General features: G+C 35.5%; 1 protein-coding gene across 2 annotated transcripts in view; it reads left to right on the top strand.

Moving 5' to 3' along the window:
• The first annotated feature begins 2,533 nt into the window (after window positions 1-2,533).
• The window catches only part of GABRA1 (gamma-aminobutyric acid type A receptor subunit alpha1), a 58,301-nt gene continuing 46,656 nt past the window's right edge, over window positions 2,534-14,178 (top strand). The window contains exons 1-3 of one of the 2 annotated variants that reach the window (XM_032337110.1): window positions 2,534-2,967; window positions 5,262-5,350; window positions 8,736-8,848. In XM_032337110.1, the coding sequence (XP_032193001.1) occupies window positions 5,277-5,350; window positions 8,736-8,848 (187 nt within the window). In that variant the 5' untranslated portion in view covers window positions 2,534-2,967; window positions 5,262-5,276. The other variant, XM_032337111.1, reaches the window with a different exon arrangement.

Below are 14,178 nucleotides of genomic sequence, written 5' to 3'. Positions count from 1 at the left end.
TGCATATGTTAATGATACCTTGATGGGGGGCACCTGGGTGGCTCAGTGGGTTAAAGCCTCTGCCTTCAGCTCAGGTCATGATCCCAGGGTCCTGGGATCGAGCCCCACATCGGGCTCCCTGCTCTGCAGGGAACTTGCTTTCTTCCCTCTCTCTGCTTGCCTCTCTGCCTGCCTCTCTGCCTACTTGTGATTTCTCTTTCTCTGTCAAATAAATAAAATCTTAAAAAAAAAATGATACCTTGGTGGGAAATAATAAACACACTGATAATTTAAAGTTGCAATTGCTGTTTTTGGAGTAGTCAAATTATCAATGTTTTAAATGGCCACTATTTATTAAATTCATTTATTTAAAACATATGTCTCAAAACAAATCATACATAGATCATCTAGTAAAAACTGCCTTGTTTTACTTAGAAAATCATAGTATGGACCTTTCCATTTCTGTAGTTTTAACTACAATCTTATTTATAAATATTTGTCTTAAAATGTATGGAAATGCTGTACAGTTGCATCCTATTGGATAGTCACATAATATTTAATCTGAAGAAAGATGTGATTGGCATTGTTTTCAGAGATTATGGTGCAAATGATAACATTTCAGTAAGTGATTGAAAAAAATATAATCAGTAGAGTGATCTGATTGTATGGCATTAGATATAGGATATAAAGTTATTTCCATTTGCGGAGGAGAGTAGAAGGAGCTGTGACAGTTTTACCAGTAGGAAAAAAGAAGATGAAAAGATTACATTCCTAGGACTATCTAGAAATAGTCTTTGTTGAATAGTCTTTGTTGAATCAAAGGAAAACAATGGAATTGCATTTTAAATAGATAAGAAAACAATATTTTTAAATTGTTAACTCAGGTTTCAGAATATTGCTGAAGTGAGTTTTAATTCTCAGAACTGCTCAAGAAGTAAGTGATTAATGGATAAGTACATAAGTAAATAAAAATTGAGGACTCTCCTATAGGGAAGATATGATGATCCTCAATGGATATCTTTAAGAATGCATTGATCTTTGTCCTATCTGAACAAAGTAGGCAACATAAGATGGTCTTCAAATCTCTCTTCCTTGAAGATTTATTTCTAAAATAATTTTCCAGTAATATTTCCCTTTCAAAACTCATGATAACCAAGCCCAAATCTGAATGTGGTTATCATTTTTATTTTCCTTCATTTTTTTCAATAAGATACGTTTATTTTCAATTACCTGTCCTATGTTTTAACCACCTAAGCTGATTGCATTGCAGCACAACGTCAAGGAAGGCTTCCAGCATGAAAAACCAGTGAGTGGTATAGACTTGCCATTTAGGGTTTTTTTTCTTCTCCTTGCCAAGCTCCGCCCCTATTAAAAAAAAAAAAAAAGTCTCCTCTGCTAGAAGTCTTCGTGGTCAAAATGACTAGGGAGCTCAAAGTTCGGACCTTACTGACCAGAAGAAATACCTGAAGGCACCCTATCTTTTCAGCGCCTCCTATCTAGTCTGGTGCAAGTACAGAAGGGACAGTTTCCAGAGCTTCGGGTCATTTCAGAAACACCCATTTCTTCTGTGCTACAAACACCCATTCACAAAATCCGAAGAGAGAACTCAGTCGCCCCTGGCTCGTTGAAAATTTAGTTAGATTGATGTTGAAATACACCCTCCTTCCCTAAGTGTATGGTTTATTCGTGGGTGGTGAGCCACCAGGGAGGGTAACAGAAGAGGGCAGGGAGGAGGGGGGAAAAAAAGTAGAAGACGGTTTTGTCTTGACTTCTAAAAATCTTTTTGTTAATCTTCTCTCCTCCCCCTCTCCCATTTTCCTAATCCGGAGGATGATGGAGTTCGAGGCGAGGGAATGATTCCGGAAATGGAGCTATGACTCTCAAACCTAGAAATGATCTGGGTGCTTTATTTAAAGTTAAATACTCCTCGTCCTGGGGACCCAGCACAATTCTTACTTAAAGGAGCCCGTGTTTTCTCCTTCATAACGTAAACAGACAAACAGTGGCCTCCAGAGATTAAAAACGCGGTTCCGGAGCGCGTTTATTGCTGCCCTCTAAGCTCCAGACCAAGGTGGGGTGAAAAGCGCTCACAACCTGTGAAAGTGCGAAAGCCTCGGAACCCGGTGGCCAGTTCCCTCCCGGCCAGAACTCTTCCCCGCCAATCTCTCATTATTCGTGACTCCGCAAGACACAGGGACTCAGACATGTGTGTGGGAGTGCGTGTGAGGGAGACAGGCGAGAGGACAGTGGCTTTCCACACGTGCAACCCTGCAGCTCCCTGCATTCATTCATATGCATGCACTGGTTGAATCTTTGATCAAAGGATTAGTTACACTGATGAGTGTTTTTTGTTTTTGTTTGTTTGTTTTTTGTTTTTTAATGGGCACACCTTAAAATAGTGTTCATAAATTGAAAGTATGAAAAGGTTCTGAGTGGAGTCCCTGGGTCTCTAATCCTGTCTACCCTTTGCTCCCCCATTCCTACTCCCCAACAAAAAAAAAAAAAAAAAGGAAAGCTTGCAGCAGATTGTAGAAGGATTTGAGTCTGCAGCCAGGGAGAAGGGGATTAGGGCCAGAGCGGTGCAAGTTAAATTGTGCTGCATATAAAAAATGGGCGGATTGGTCTCCAGATCCAGAGGCTGGTACCACCTTCCTTTCTAAAATAAAATCTCTCTGGCATGAAGTCACCGCCTATTTCACATCCGGTTTGCCCTGGGACGTATTACTACTGTCTTGGTAAAGAGAAATCTTTTGTTGTATAGCTGCAGATCGGATACTGGGTAGCGAATTTGGGTGTGAAATCTTCAGCAAAGGAGCACACAGAGTCCATGATGGCTCAGACCGAGTGAGTGAGAGGCAGAGCGAGGACGCCCCTCCGCTCCCGGCGCGCCCGGACTCGCGGACTCGCGCTGGTTCCAGGCTCTCCGCGATTTTCTCTTGCACACTTTTCCCGGGTCTTGAGCGATCCTGTGCCCAGAGGGGGCCCGAGGTAAGTGCGGCTTCAGACCGCTACACACTGAGCTTTGAACGTTGCTTTTCCTGGCTGGAGAGACAGGAATGCTGGAGAAAAAAGAGAAAGAGGAACAGGACAAGAGCCCGATCCCATAGCAGGTAGAAACAACGAATGTTTTTCTTTCAGGGTGAAAACCGCAGCGATAGAGAAGCATTATTTTTGCCCCTCTGTATCTCTTCTTTTCTTTCTCCCTTTCTTAGGCAGATATGAATTTATTCCGTGGGGTGGGTGGTGACATGTTGTTTTGATTTTTTTTTTTTTTTTCAAGAGGGTGCTGGGTTGAGCTGGGGAGGGGCTTTGGGGGGCATCATCTAAAGTTAAGACGCTGGGACAGAAAACCTGTCTTAATGCTCTGTCCTATGGAAGGCACTCTCACATTCTGTCTGCAAAAATGCCTCTTTTCTCCTTTCCAGTGGACGCTGCTAAAATGCCCTCTGGTGTAGGGGTCTCTCTGGTTCTGAACATGAAAAACTCAACTTATCATTTGATATGAGTGGCATGGGATATGGGTGTTTGGAGGGTGTGCGTTTGGTGGGGGAAGGTGGAAAAGGGTAAGGAGGCAGCTTAGCATTTCTTTTAAACTATTATGTTTGTATTTGCAAGAAACTTTCTTACTCAACAACTCCAGTACCATGATAGGTTTGTTTTTCTCTTTAAAATGCCAGAGGAGGACAAAAAGCTATGGTACCTTGTCTTGGGATTTTGTTTCATTTACCCCTTCGGGAATACCCCCCCCTTTTTTTTTATAAAGACCAATAATTATTAATAGGGCAAGAGAAGTTGCTTTTCTTTCATATTATGTTGAAGATTAATGCAAGGGTGAATTATAAATGTGCAATTTAGATGCAGTATTTTAACAGAATGATATTTATCCAATATTTCTTCTCATCCGTGCCAAAACCAGTGACTAAATTAAGTAAAAACTATGAAGCTCACTGCTCTTATCTGTAGATCTAGACCATTTTACTCCAAACACATTAATTATGTTTCATTGCTTCCATGCCTGTTTGTAATGGTTTTTACTGATATAAATGATCCCCAAGAGTGTGGAAAGCATTTGTGTAGATGTACTTAAAGGCATACCACATTCAATCATAGAGTGGTTAATGAAAAACATGCTTTAAAAGACATGCAATCCATTAATCACTGTCTATACTAAGGAGTATAGATTCAGGGAAGTGCTAAAAAATACCTTTAACATTCTCATGTTATAACTGCCTTTAATTGTAGCACATGAAATAAAGTGTTACCATATCTGCTCCTTAACCAGGTAGTGCACTAATTTTTAAAAATTGACTCCACAAATAGATCATAATTTTTTGAAATGTTTAAGCTTTCCATACTCCTCCTTTCCTCCAGCATCCCACTATCAAGTCTAAAATTCAACAATCAGATAGTGATTGATTGCACTTTACCTAAGAGGGAAAAAAGACTCCCGTATTCATGTAAAGCAAAGCACTCCAGCTTCCATCTGTTTGAGATGAAACATTTTCTAGCAGCAACCTGGCAGAATTCAAGAGGGCTTAAAAGATATGTGTGGGCATGTTTGTATGCATTTATGTGAGTGTGGTTTGTGTGTATGAGAGAGATCAGCACATGGTTTGACTGTAAAGTATGTCCTTTAGCCTCACAGAAGCATTAGTGAGCATATTTAATAAGGCAATCACAGGCAGAGAACATAAGCACGACTTCGGCATTCAACAGTGTGTTTCCTTTTTTTTTTTTTTTTTTTTTTTAAGATAAATACAGTTGCTTCTGAAATCAAGGTGCATCCAGAATTCAAAGATGAATTCAGTCATTGAAGCATATTAACCTACCCCATCTCAGCTCCAAAACATTTCTCCCCGTTACAGACACCAGCTTAAAAATTTCAATTCACAGTTCAGGCGTGGAAACTCCAATCACAAAGGTCAATATTTTCAGATCATAAACAACAAGAAGAGAGTAATTCACACTATATTGGAAATATAAAACCTAAAGGGGAAAAAAACCCAGTTTTTATGTTGGGCAGTATTGGCACTTGAAAGCATTTCAACTTGTATTCTTTTACAGGAGAAATTAAGACACTGATATATTTCTGAATGGAGAAATGGAAGGGGTAGTGGAGAACGGATGGTCCAGGTTTCCATTGCTTCCAATGAGGTGTCATATCCCAGTGAGGTCATTTCCTGACTTCAAAGCATTCATCTGAACTGCCTCAGTCAGCCCTAGTGGTTATAACCTGATGTTTCTTGCGAGAGACATTGATCTCTACTTGTTCTACTTTTCAGCTGCACAAGCCCGCAATGAAGAAAAGTCCGGGTCTCTCTGAGTATCTTTGGGCCTGGACCCTCCTTCTGAGCACATTGACTGGAAGAAGGTGGGGGCACTTTATTTTAAATCTGCATGATAATTTCTGTAACTTTTCATTTATTCTTTCAGGGGGAAGAAAATTGTCCTTGGATGAATTCATGACTAAGGGAATTCAAAAAACTTAACGGCAATAAAATCCCAACTAAGAATAAAGAAGAGCAGTATGAAAAAATAGCCATCCTATTTGCATGATGGTTAGAATACACTGAACACGCTTTTGTTAAAGGAATGTATTAATTCAACATTTAAGTCTTAAATTGAACTTTTCACTGTTCAGTTGTAACTGAATGAAATATGTAGTTTCCAAATTCATAGAGAAAGTTACCCCAATTAATGTCTGCATACTCTATGAGTTGATTTTCCAACAAGAAAATTTCTAGCCAACTGTAAAGATCATAGAGTAACTTGTGACTGCATGAAAGTGGAAAGTTTAAAATAATATTCGTAATTTGAAAGTCCTAAGTCTCTATAAATGTGTGTGCATATTGTGTTTTGAAACCATTCTTTGTATAATCAATAGAGGTAGAATATACTAAACAAATATTTAAGAGCATTACATAAAATTGAACTTCTCTATTTAAGCGTGACTACTGTGGGAAAAGTTATGAGAAAAATTTAAACATATGTTTAACCATATTTGAAAATTTGCTGATGATCCAATCAAGCATATAAACATATTGTAGTAGCAGTGATGTAAGTGACCAAAAATTTCAGATTCTTCTTTATCTGCTTTTATACTTCTTGCGTGGTCTATTCCTGTCGCCCTTAAGACAGTCTTAGACATAAAAACCCAAGGTTCTTCGAGATGTAATGGAAGGTAAACTCTTAAAAAGTTAAGGTGGAGAGAAGGAATAATCTGGAAAGATGCGAATTTGGGAATTTTTTTTTTTAATTAAGAAGTTGTCTGTTTTTATTTTTTGCTGTTGTGTGTGGTAAGTGATGACTATCAGATGAAGAGGAGATCCACTATTGCCAGATACTCTTAATCCGAGGAGTTAAATGTTTTCCATTTCTTTTGAAAAATTATATGAAGTGTTACTATTGTAATGACCTGTAGATGGAGTTAGTGCACAGTGTTTTATTACAGAGTGGTTCATTCGGAATCAAAATCAGGTACTGTAACTGACATTTCTCTTCAAATTATATATTCTGTTTAGGAAACCTTACATTGGCATAAGTGTTTAAGAGCAATAAACAATCTTGATCTCTATTCTGGGGTTATTCTTTGACAGTTATAACTGGACATGGTAAATTAGATGTGGAGATGAGAAATACCCTCATTAGAAAATCACAGGAAATAAAGATTACTATTCCAGCTGGGATAGCAGAACTAGTTTTCTGGGAGGGATGGAAAAGTCTCCTTTGGCATTTGCATTCTGTGCATACAATTGGTGGAAAAGGCACTTATAAGATAAAACCAGGGATGAAAGTTTTTCCTGAATTTGGTATAAGCTTCAACATGCAGAAAATGCAGGAAAAGGTAATAGACAACTGCAAATTCTAGGAATTGTATCCAGAATCGAATTGTGCTCTGTCACTTACCCCATCTCACCTTACCCTTCTTATTTTGCTGCTTTCCTCCTTAGACTACTTGATCAGGCCCTCCTCACAATTTAAAGTGGACTAGCATTTCTTTTCCACCTATATCAAGATGACCTTCCAGTATCCTTGAAAGATGCATGCATGTGTGACAGTTTGTTTTGTGAAGACTTTTTATAAGTAATTACATTTAGACAACTATTTTTGCTTTACTGGTATCATCTGCTAATGAGACATCCTGGAAAGCTCAGTGAAAATTTGATTTAAAAAACTAGTAAGATGTTTAATTTTGCCAAGGGAGAATAAACTGTCAAGCTGTATGATATTACTGTTGAATTTAGGAGAATGAGAAATTGTTCCATACAGTTGAATTTCATGTATTTAGCATCATGAAGAGCCTTTAGTTATAATAGTTTCAATTATTAAATTAAAATTCTATCAGAAAAATGGCCATTGAATTTTGACAATATAAAACTAATTACCTTTTTAAAAATAGTGTTTGTTTTTGAAATGATACTTTCTTTATATTTCTTATTCCTGTCAAATAAGTGAATCCTGGTTTCGGATGTTACTATTTTTTTCATTGATCAGTAATATAAACACACAAGAGTGAAGCCAAAAGCATATTAAACAGAGAGTATGAAAGTGATATTTTTGTGGCGTTTCTTAGTTCACACTCTCCATTTTTTTTTTTACTCAAGGTCAGAGCTGTCATTGGAATGTATCAGTGAGTGTGATCCACTGAGATAAAAAAAAATTCTCTCAAAGGATTTTGGAGGTGTCATCCTAATCATTACATAAAGTATGATTCAACAACCATAAATGATAATGTGATTGTTATAAGAAATGCGCAGTATTTGAACTATGGTCACTATGTGGTTGAAACTCAAAGACTAGTAATGATAAGGGGTAGAAATGATTCCTGAAGCTAGAAAGATTTAAATAGGAACAATTAATCCATTATAGAAGAATAGAACTAAAGTTTTAGACTAAAAGTTGAAGAAAACAGGGTTCTAGTTCAAGCTCTGCTCACAGATTGCTATGTTTTATTAAAACACTAATCCCACACTACAGTTCAATAAACCATAAATTAAGAATATTGGGTCATATCTTTTCTGAGGTATCTTTTACTTTAAGACAGAAATGACAAAAATTCATTTAATTAGAGATTTGAATAGGCACATTGTAGAAATCAGTTCATAAAACTTGAGGGGAATGGAAATTACACACTGATTTGAAACGTAAATTATCCTAAGAAACAAGTTTTAACTTTTTTTCTCATCTAAATATCCTAAAAGAACATCAAAAGAATAAATACAGATATATGTAGATATTTCTACCTCTATATCTATATACATATATAAAGTGGATGAAAGAAGTAAATGTTGGTAGGTGAAATCTTAGGCTAATGCTATACGTTACATTAAATGAAAGCAAAACTACTAATCTGATAGCTCATAAATACGTTTGTTGTTTTTTTTTTTTTGGAAGAAGTTTGCCAGATTTTTTTATTTCTCCTTAGCATGCATTAACCTTCTTGCCCAGGGAAACATGCATTATAGCATTGTATACATGCTGAGATTTATACAGGCAAAGAGAACTCATTTCCTATAATTTTTCTTCCATAGTTAGAAATATTAGAATAAAGAGTTTATCATGTGTGATAACAAATATGAGAAAATGGTAAAAATTAAAATGACTTTTTTTTTTTTTTTAACTTTGCCGGAAGGAATTTTCAAATTAAGATTCAATAGGAAAGAAGATAGGAAAATCTAGGGAAGGCTTTATTTGGAAAAAAGGTTTTAATAGAATTACGTAATTTAGATTGTTACCTGCCTTTATGTCTTTTTCAGCTATGGACAACCCTCATTACAAGATGAACTTAAAGACAACACTACTGTCTTCACCAGAATTTTGGACCGACTCCTAGATGGTTATGACAATCGTCTGAGACCAGGATTGGGAGGTGGGTTGCATTATTGTGTTTTTATTTTAGAGAACAGTATCAAATCTTTACTAATGAAGCCTTGCTTTCCTTCTAAATGTAAAGTAGTAAGAATAGTAGCATGTAGTTTAAGGACTAATCCTATTTTTAATAGATTGCTCAATGTTAGTTCAATTTACTATGGTATTTCTGTGCACATACCTATATGTCGAAAAACACAGATACAAACATCTCATAATTACATTAAGAAATGTTACATTTACTTGGAAATCATAATGTTTTCTGTGTAATGATTTTATTATCCGGGGAAAATATGAAGTTAATATTCTCCCTCCTAGCCCAAAGAGTACATCTACTTCATTTGGCATTGCTATATTTACATTGAATTCAAATAGATTATCTCTGAGCCTAATGCTCTAAACATTTATTTTGAATTTTACGTATTGATCCACTGTTTTGCATTAGATTAGTACCAACTCTGGGATAAAAGGTGAATGAGATAGATGGTAATTTTTTTAACCATGAATTTGAACTTAAACCTTAATTTTCTATTGTAAAAATTTACCAATTAATATACTAATGGATTTCTACTTAGGAAGAAAAAAGCGCTAAATAATACAATATTTATTACAATAAGAATAAATAGTGCTAGATATTACTCACATATTTGAATAACGTTTGAATAAGATAATCCACCAATCTTATATAGTTAAGCAGAGACTAATGAAGCCAAAACAAAATATTGATCTCAGACTAAAACAAGGGAAGCAAGGAAATAAATTATTGTTTAAAGTCACACAGGAAACCAAGGTGAGAATCTCTGATTCCCAACTATAGCTAATGCTGCACCTTCTCTGAAGCATGTGTTAAAAACTATTTGATAGCAATATTTAAATTCCAATTAGATGGCAATATTAAGAAAGTCATCTCTCCTTCACTGAGGTAGCAAATATATACAAAAAATAAGAAGCTTAGGAATCCAAATTTTTATTTTAAAATGGAACGGTAGCATGAATTTAGTCTTTATATATAGAGAGAGAGAGTAGTGTAATCTCATGGAATGTGGATCATAGGTCTGTTTTGAGGCTAACAAACACCATTAGTGTCTGAGAGGTTTAAGAGGAACTGCTTTGTCAAAGACACAATTCAAATATACATCAGAGGCCTTACCAGGTGTTCTTTCTTGTCAATTTCAAACGTCCATTCTTGGACATGCTATACAAATTCCTTCAGGTTTGAATTCCACCTAGTGTTCCTTTACTACATTCTGAGAAAAAAAGTCTCAAGGAACAATGTTTTGGTCATTAAATGGAATGCATAATTGGGTATGCGATGTATTGCAATGATATTTGTGTATATCTAAATGTTTAAACTGGCTTCAAGAAAATTGTTCTTAATTCATAAAATTTGAAATAAGTTGCAAAGATTTCAGGTAGGGAAAGAATGTATAAAAGGAAGAAACAGGATAGTGATACAACTCTTAAAAAGTAAGGCTTTCCAAAGTACTAATGGGCATGCATCTGATTCCTTTACTTCCTGCTCCATGGTATCAGTCCTTACTAATCAACAGAATTTTATAATGCATCTGTGAAACACTGTTTCCATTCTAGTTTAGGAAATCCCTTTTAATACTTTAACATGTGAATATGAGTAACCTCTATAAGCTTTACACATAATTTTCAGTTTGTTGAAGAATTCTAAACACACACACACACACACACACACACACACACACAGGCACAGGTACCTTTAATGATCAGCTGTCTTGTTTGGAGTGTAAATAACAAACCCAGAACTGCTCCTTGACATTTAATTATATATAATAATTCTTAAATAAATGTGTATGTTAACTCTTTAAACAAATAGAGTGTAAACAGGAAGCATTTTACCTACTTTTCATCTGCATACCTGGACCTTAGAGAGCCACAGAACTTGGGGATGTATAATGTAGGCTAAGAATGAATTGAAAAGCTAATTTTCAAGAAATGAGATAATGCTAGATATATCAACAGAAACAACTGCATTGATTGAGCTTGCAACATTACTGTTTTGGTAGAATCTACTTTTAATATCTATTTAGTCCCTCCAAGTAAGAAAAAATAGACATGTGTTTAAAGAACAGAAATAGCAGTTGGCCAAATATAGTCGAAGTATATTCTTTTAAATTGAAATGGATATAATGTGCTATAATAATAGATAATTCAAGGACTCAAGAAAATTTAAAGGAATGGTTGTGCTTTAATCTTTGCTAAAGATGACTTATCTGATATCTGTGACTCCTAGAAACATTGATTTTGAGGATTTGGTAGACAAAACAAATTAAAAAGTAGCTCAAATATTTACCTCTGTTTCTATTTTACGTATCATCCTGGAATGTACTACAATTAAATCTGATAAATTTGACAGTTATGAGGAAGCTTTAATACTAACTTAATTTTCATTAAATTTTTTTGGAGTGCATCTTATAACCTTAAGGGATATACTAACATGTTTATTACATGTATCTCCAGAGTCATCAGTACTTTTATGTACATTTTGAGAATGTCTCTCTATCTTTAGAATACTATACCTTAAAATATTAAATACAGTTTTTAGATATTTTCTGAAGCATCATCAGCTATAGAATTAGAAAAATATTACCACAATGCTTTCTGAGTGCTATAAACTGAAATTACTGAATAAATATTTCTCTGTAGTTATTTAATTTCATTTCTTTACCATAGATTTCTCTTAAGTATGATATACATTCCAGTAGATCTCCATTGCAGAAATGTACCTTTCTTATTGTTGTTACAAGATCCATTTTCTTTTTTATCTATCTATTTTCATAGATGAAAAGCCCATGTAGAGCAAATACTTGAAATATTATTATTAGTTTATAAGAGGGTAAAAGTTTCCTTTCAATTGCTTCATCATCACCACTGAGTTAATCTTCTCTTATGAGAGAAATGGGCCCACTCTCTTCTCTATTATGACAAAAGTCTGTTTTTGTTTTTGTTTTTGTTTTTTTAAGAATAATGTTATGCAGAAGGCAGGGATATTTTGTTCTGAATGTTCTCAGAAGGTATAGAAATATGATAAGCTGAGACTCGAAACTAATGGAAGAAACTCTTTATGTGCAAATTCATCATGACCTGTTTTTCAGAAAAACATACTGCCACCCGAAGGCATAGCAATACTCTTTGGAGATATACATCGTGGGTCCAATAACTAAGAAACAAAATATATTAACTTGGTTCATCTAGTTGATAGAAACCAGTTTGCAGATTGTCTACCTTTTCAGAGCCCAGAGAGCAATCCTGAGAAGGTGAAAATGCAAGGGTAACGTAAAAGAGCTATCTGGGAAGGGACTTTTTTTTCTTTTTTTTTTTCCTTTATCTTTTTCATTTTCTTTTTTCTTCTCTTTCTTTCTAGATAGGAGAGGTGAAAAGGAATACAGGTGTGTGGAATTCTAATGATGTAATGTCCTCTATTCAAGAACAAAAGAGAACAATAATTTGGCCATGTTCATATTTTAAATACAAAGTTAATGAAGGAACCTTGAAATAGACTTGAATTTAAATAATCAGTAGCCAGAAAATACAAATCAAAATTGTCAGAAGTTGTGGAATTCATTCTCATTTAAAAGTCTCTTTTTTTGAGGGCAGGGTGTCGAGGGCTACTTCTCCCTTGCAACCAGGAACTAAAGAATGTTTTTGAAAGGCTTTTGCCTAAAGCCTGGTCAGTACAGAGGAATAAAATGGTAGGAGGAGGGGAAAAGGTAAAAGCCAGAAAGAGGCAAGATGGGAAAGAGCAGGTTAGTGAAGAACAGAGAAGGAAAGGGGGCATTGAAGATAAGGAGAGGGAAGTGAGAGGGATAGAGAATGTGAATGGAGAGCAACACAAAGAAACTGGTAAAGGAGAGGATCTGTGTTCTAAAGATGAGTAGACTCAGGTGTTCCTTGATTAATCAAGATTCCTCTTCTCATTTTAAATCAGGACCAAACCAAGCACCTTCTGAAACAATTCATTTTCTGAAGCCTTCTCCTTATTAACTGAATTTTCTTGAACTTCCTAAAAAGTTAAATGATACAGCCCCTGAACTACAACCACCTAAGTTAAATTTTGGCCACCATCACATTGGTTCCCCCTGCGCTCTAGGTGGGGGCAAAAACAGCCTATAAACACAGATCCCAAATTTAATTCTGAAGGGAGGTTTCAGGTTTTTAAGGATAAGTAATGCCTTTCCAGTGACATCTTACCCTTTCCTTTTGCCCAGCTTTATGTACACGCTACATTTAATCAATGATATGACACAATCCCAGGGTGAATCGGTTTGATATGTACAGTTTATTGTCTGGAACATACCACCAAGCTGAGGGGTTATTGTCCCTCCCGTTCATAGGCTTCTTCTTAAACATCTTTCTTCTATAAACAATTTTATTTCATTCCTTGGAAAACTGATTAGGGTAAAACCATTTTTAAATAGAAATCAACCAGGGTAGTGTCAAAGGAATGAGATCTTGGTTGAGCCACATTTTTCAAGGGACTACAGAACTTTTCACTTGCTCTCTCCCTGCTAATGATAGTTTCTGGAAATATTTTCTAAATTTCTAAATATTGCCTTAGGTTTAATCTCAGTTATTAATATATAGGATGATGGATGCCTCTCAAAGATTGTATCATCAAACCATAAAGATGAAGATGGTAAAGTTAAGAGAGTGAATGCATAATCATCATGTGACAAACCCCGGGGATGAGCGGAAAAGTAAATCAGTGAATGAGTAGATAGAAATGTAGGTAGATAATGGACTTTATTTATCCCTACCATACCCTTAACACATATTTAGTTAAGATTTTCTTCTTTTTCCTGTAAGTCATACAGAGTTAGGATTTTTATTTATTTGTGTCATTTTTTACTCAAATGTATCAGTTAGATGAATAATTGTAAGGAATATAATTGGGGTTTTCTCTCTAGTTATTTTAGCGCTAACTAATGTTCAAAAAACAGTCATACTTCAAAGCAGACTTGCTCCTTATCTTCCTAATTTTCCCAATTTGGGATTTGTAGCTCAATGATTGCAAGAGATCTCAGCATGAGGATGTAAGCATCTCCAGCTAAGCAGGGTGACTGGGTTGGATATGCATACAGTTGGCAAAGTGGTGTTGACTCCTGGGGGATCTTTGGTTATGGGTTTTTGGTCTTTTGGGTTTTGGTTTTTTTTTTACATCAAAAGAAGTAAAGGTGGAAAATTAATCACTCTGGATAAAAGCATATTAACTTTTGGGAAGTTTTTTGTGGCTTTGTAAAGTTTAGGTGACTAGGGGCTAGAGAAAGAAGCATAATTTAATTCTTTTTCAAAATTCAACTT

The sequence above is a fragment of the Mustela erminea genome, chromosome 3 (genome assembly GCF_009829155.1).
Source record: "Mustela erminea isolate mMusErm1 chromosome 3, mMusErm1.Pri, whole genome shotgun sequence".
Taxonomy (NCBI): Eukaryota; Metazoa; Chordata; class Mammalia; order Carnivora; family Mustelidae; genus Mustela; species Mustela erminea.
Note: the sequence above shows the minus strand (reverse complement) of the source record. Positions and strands in the feature narration are given on the sequence as shown.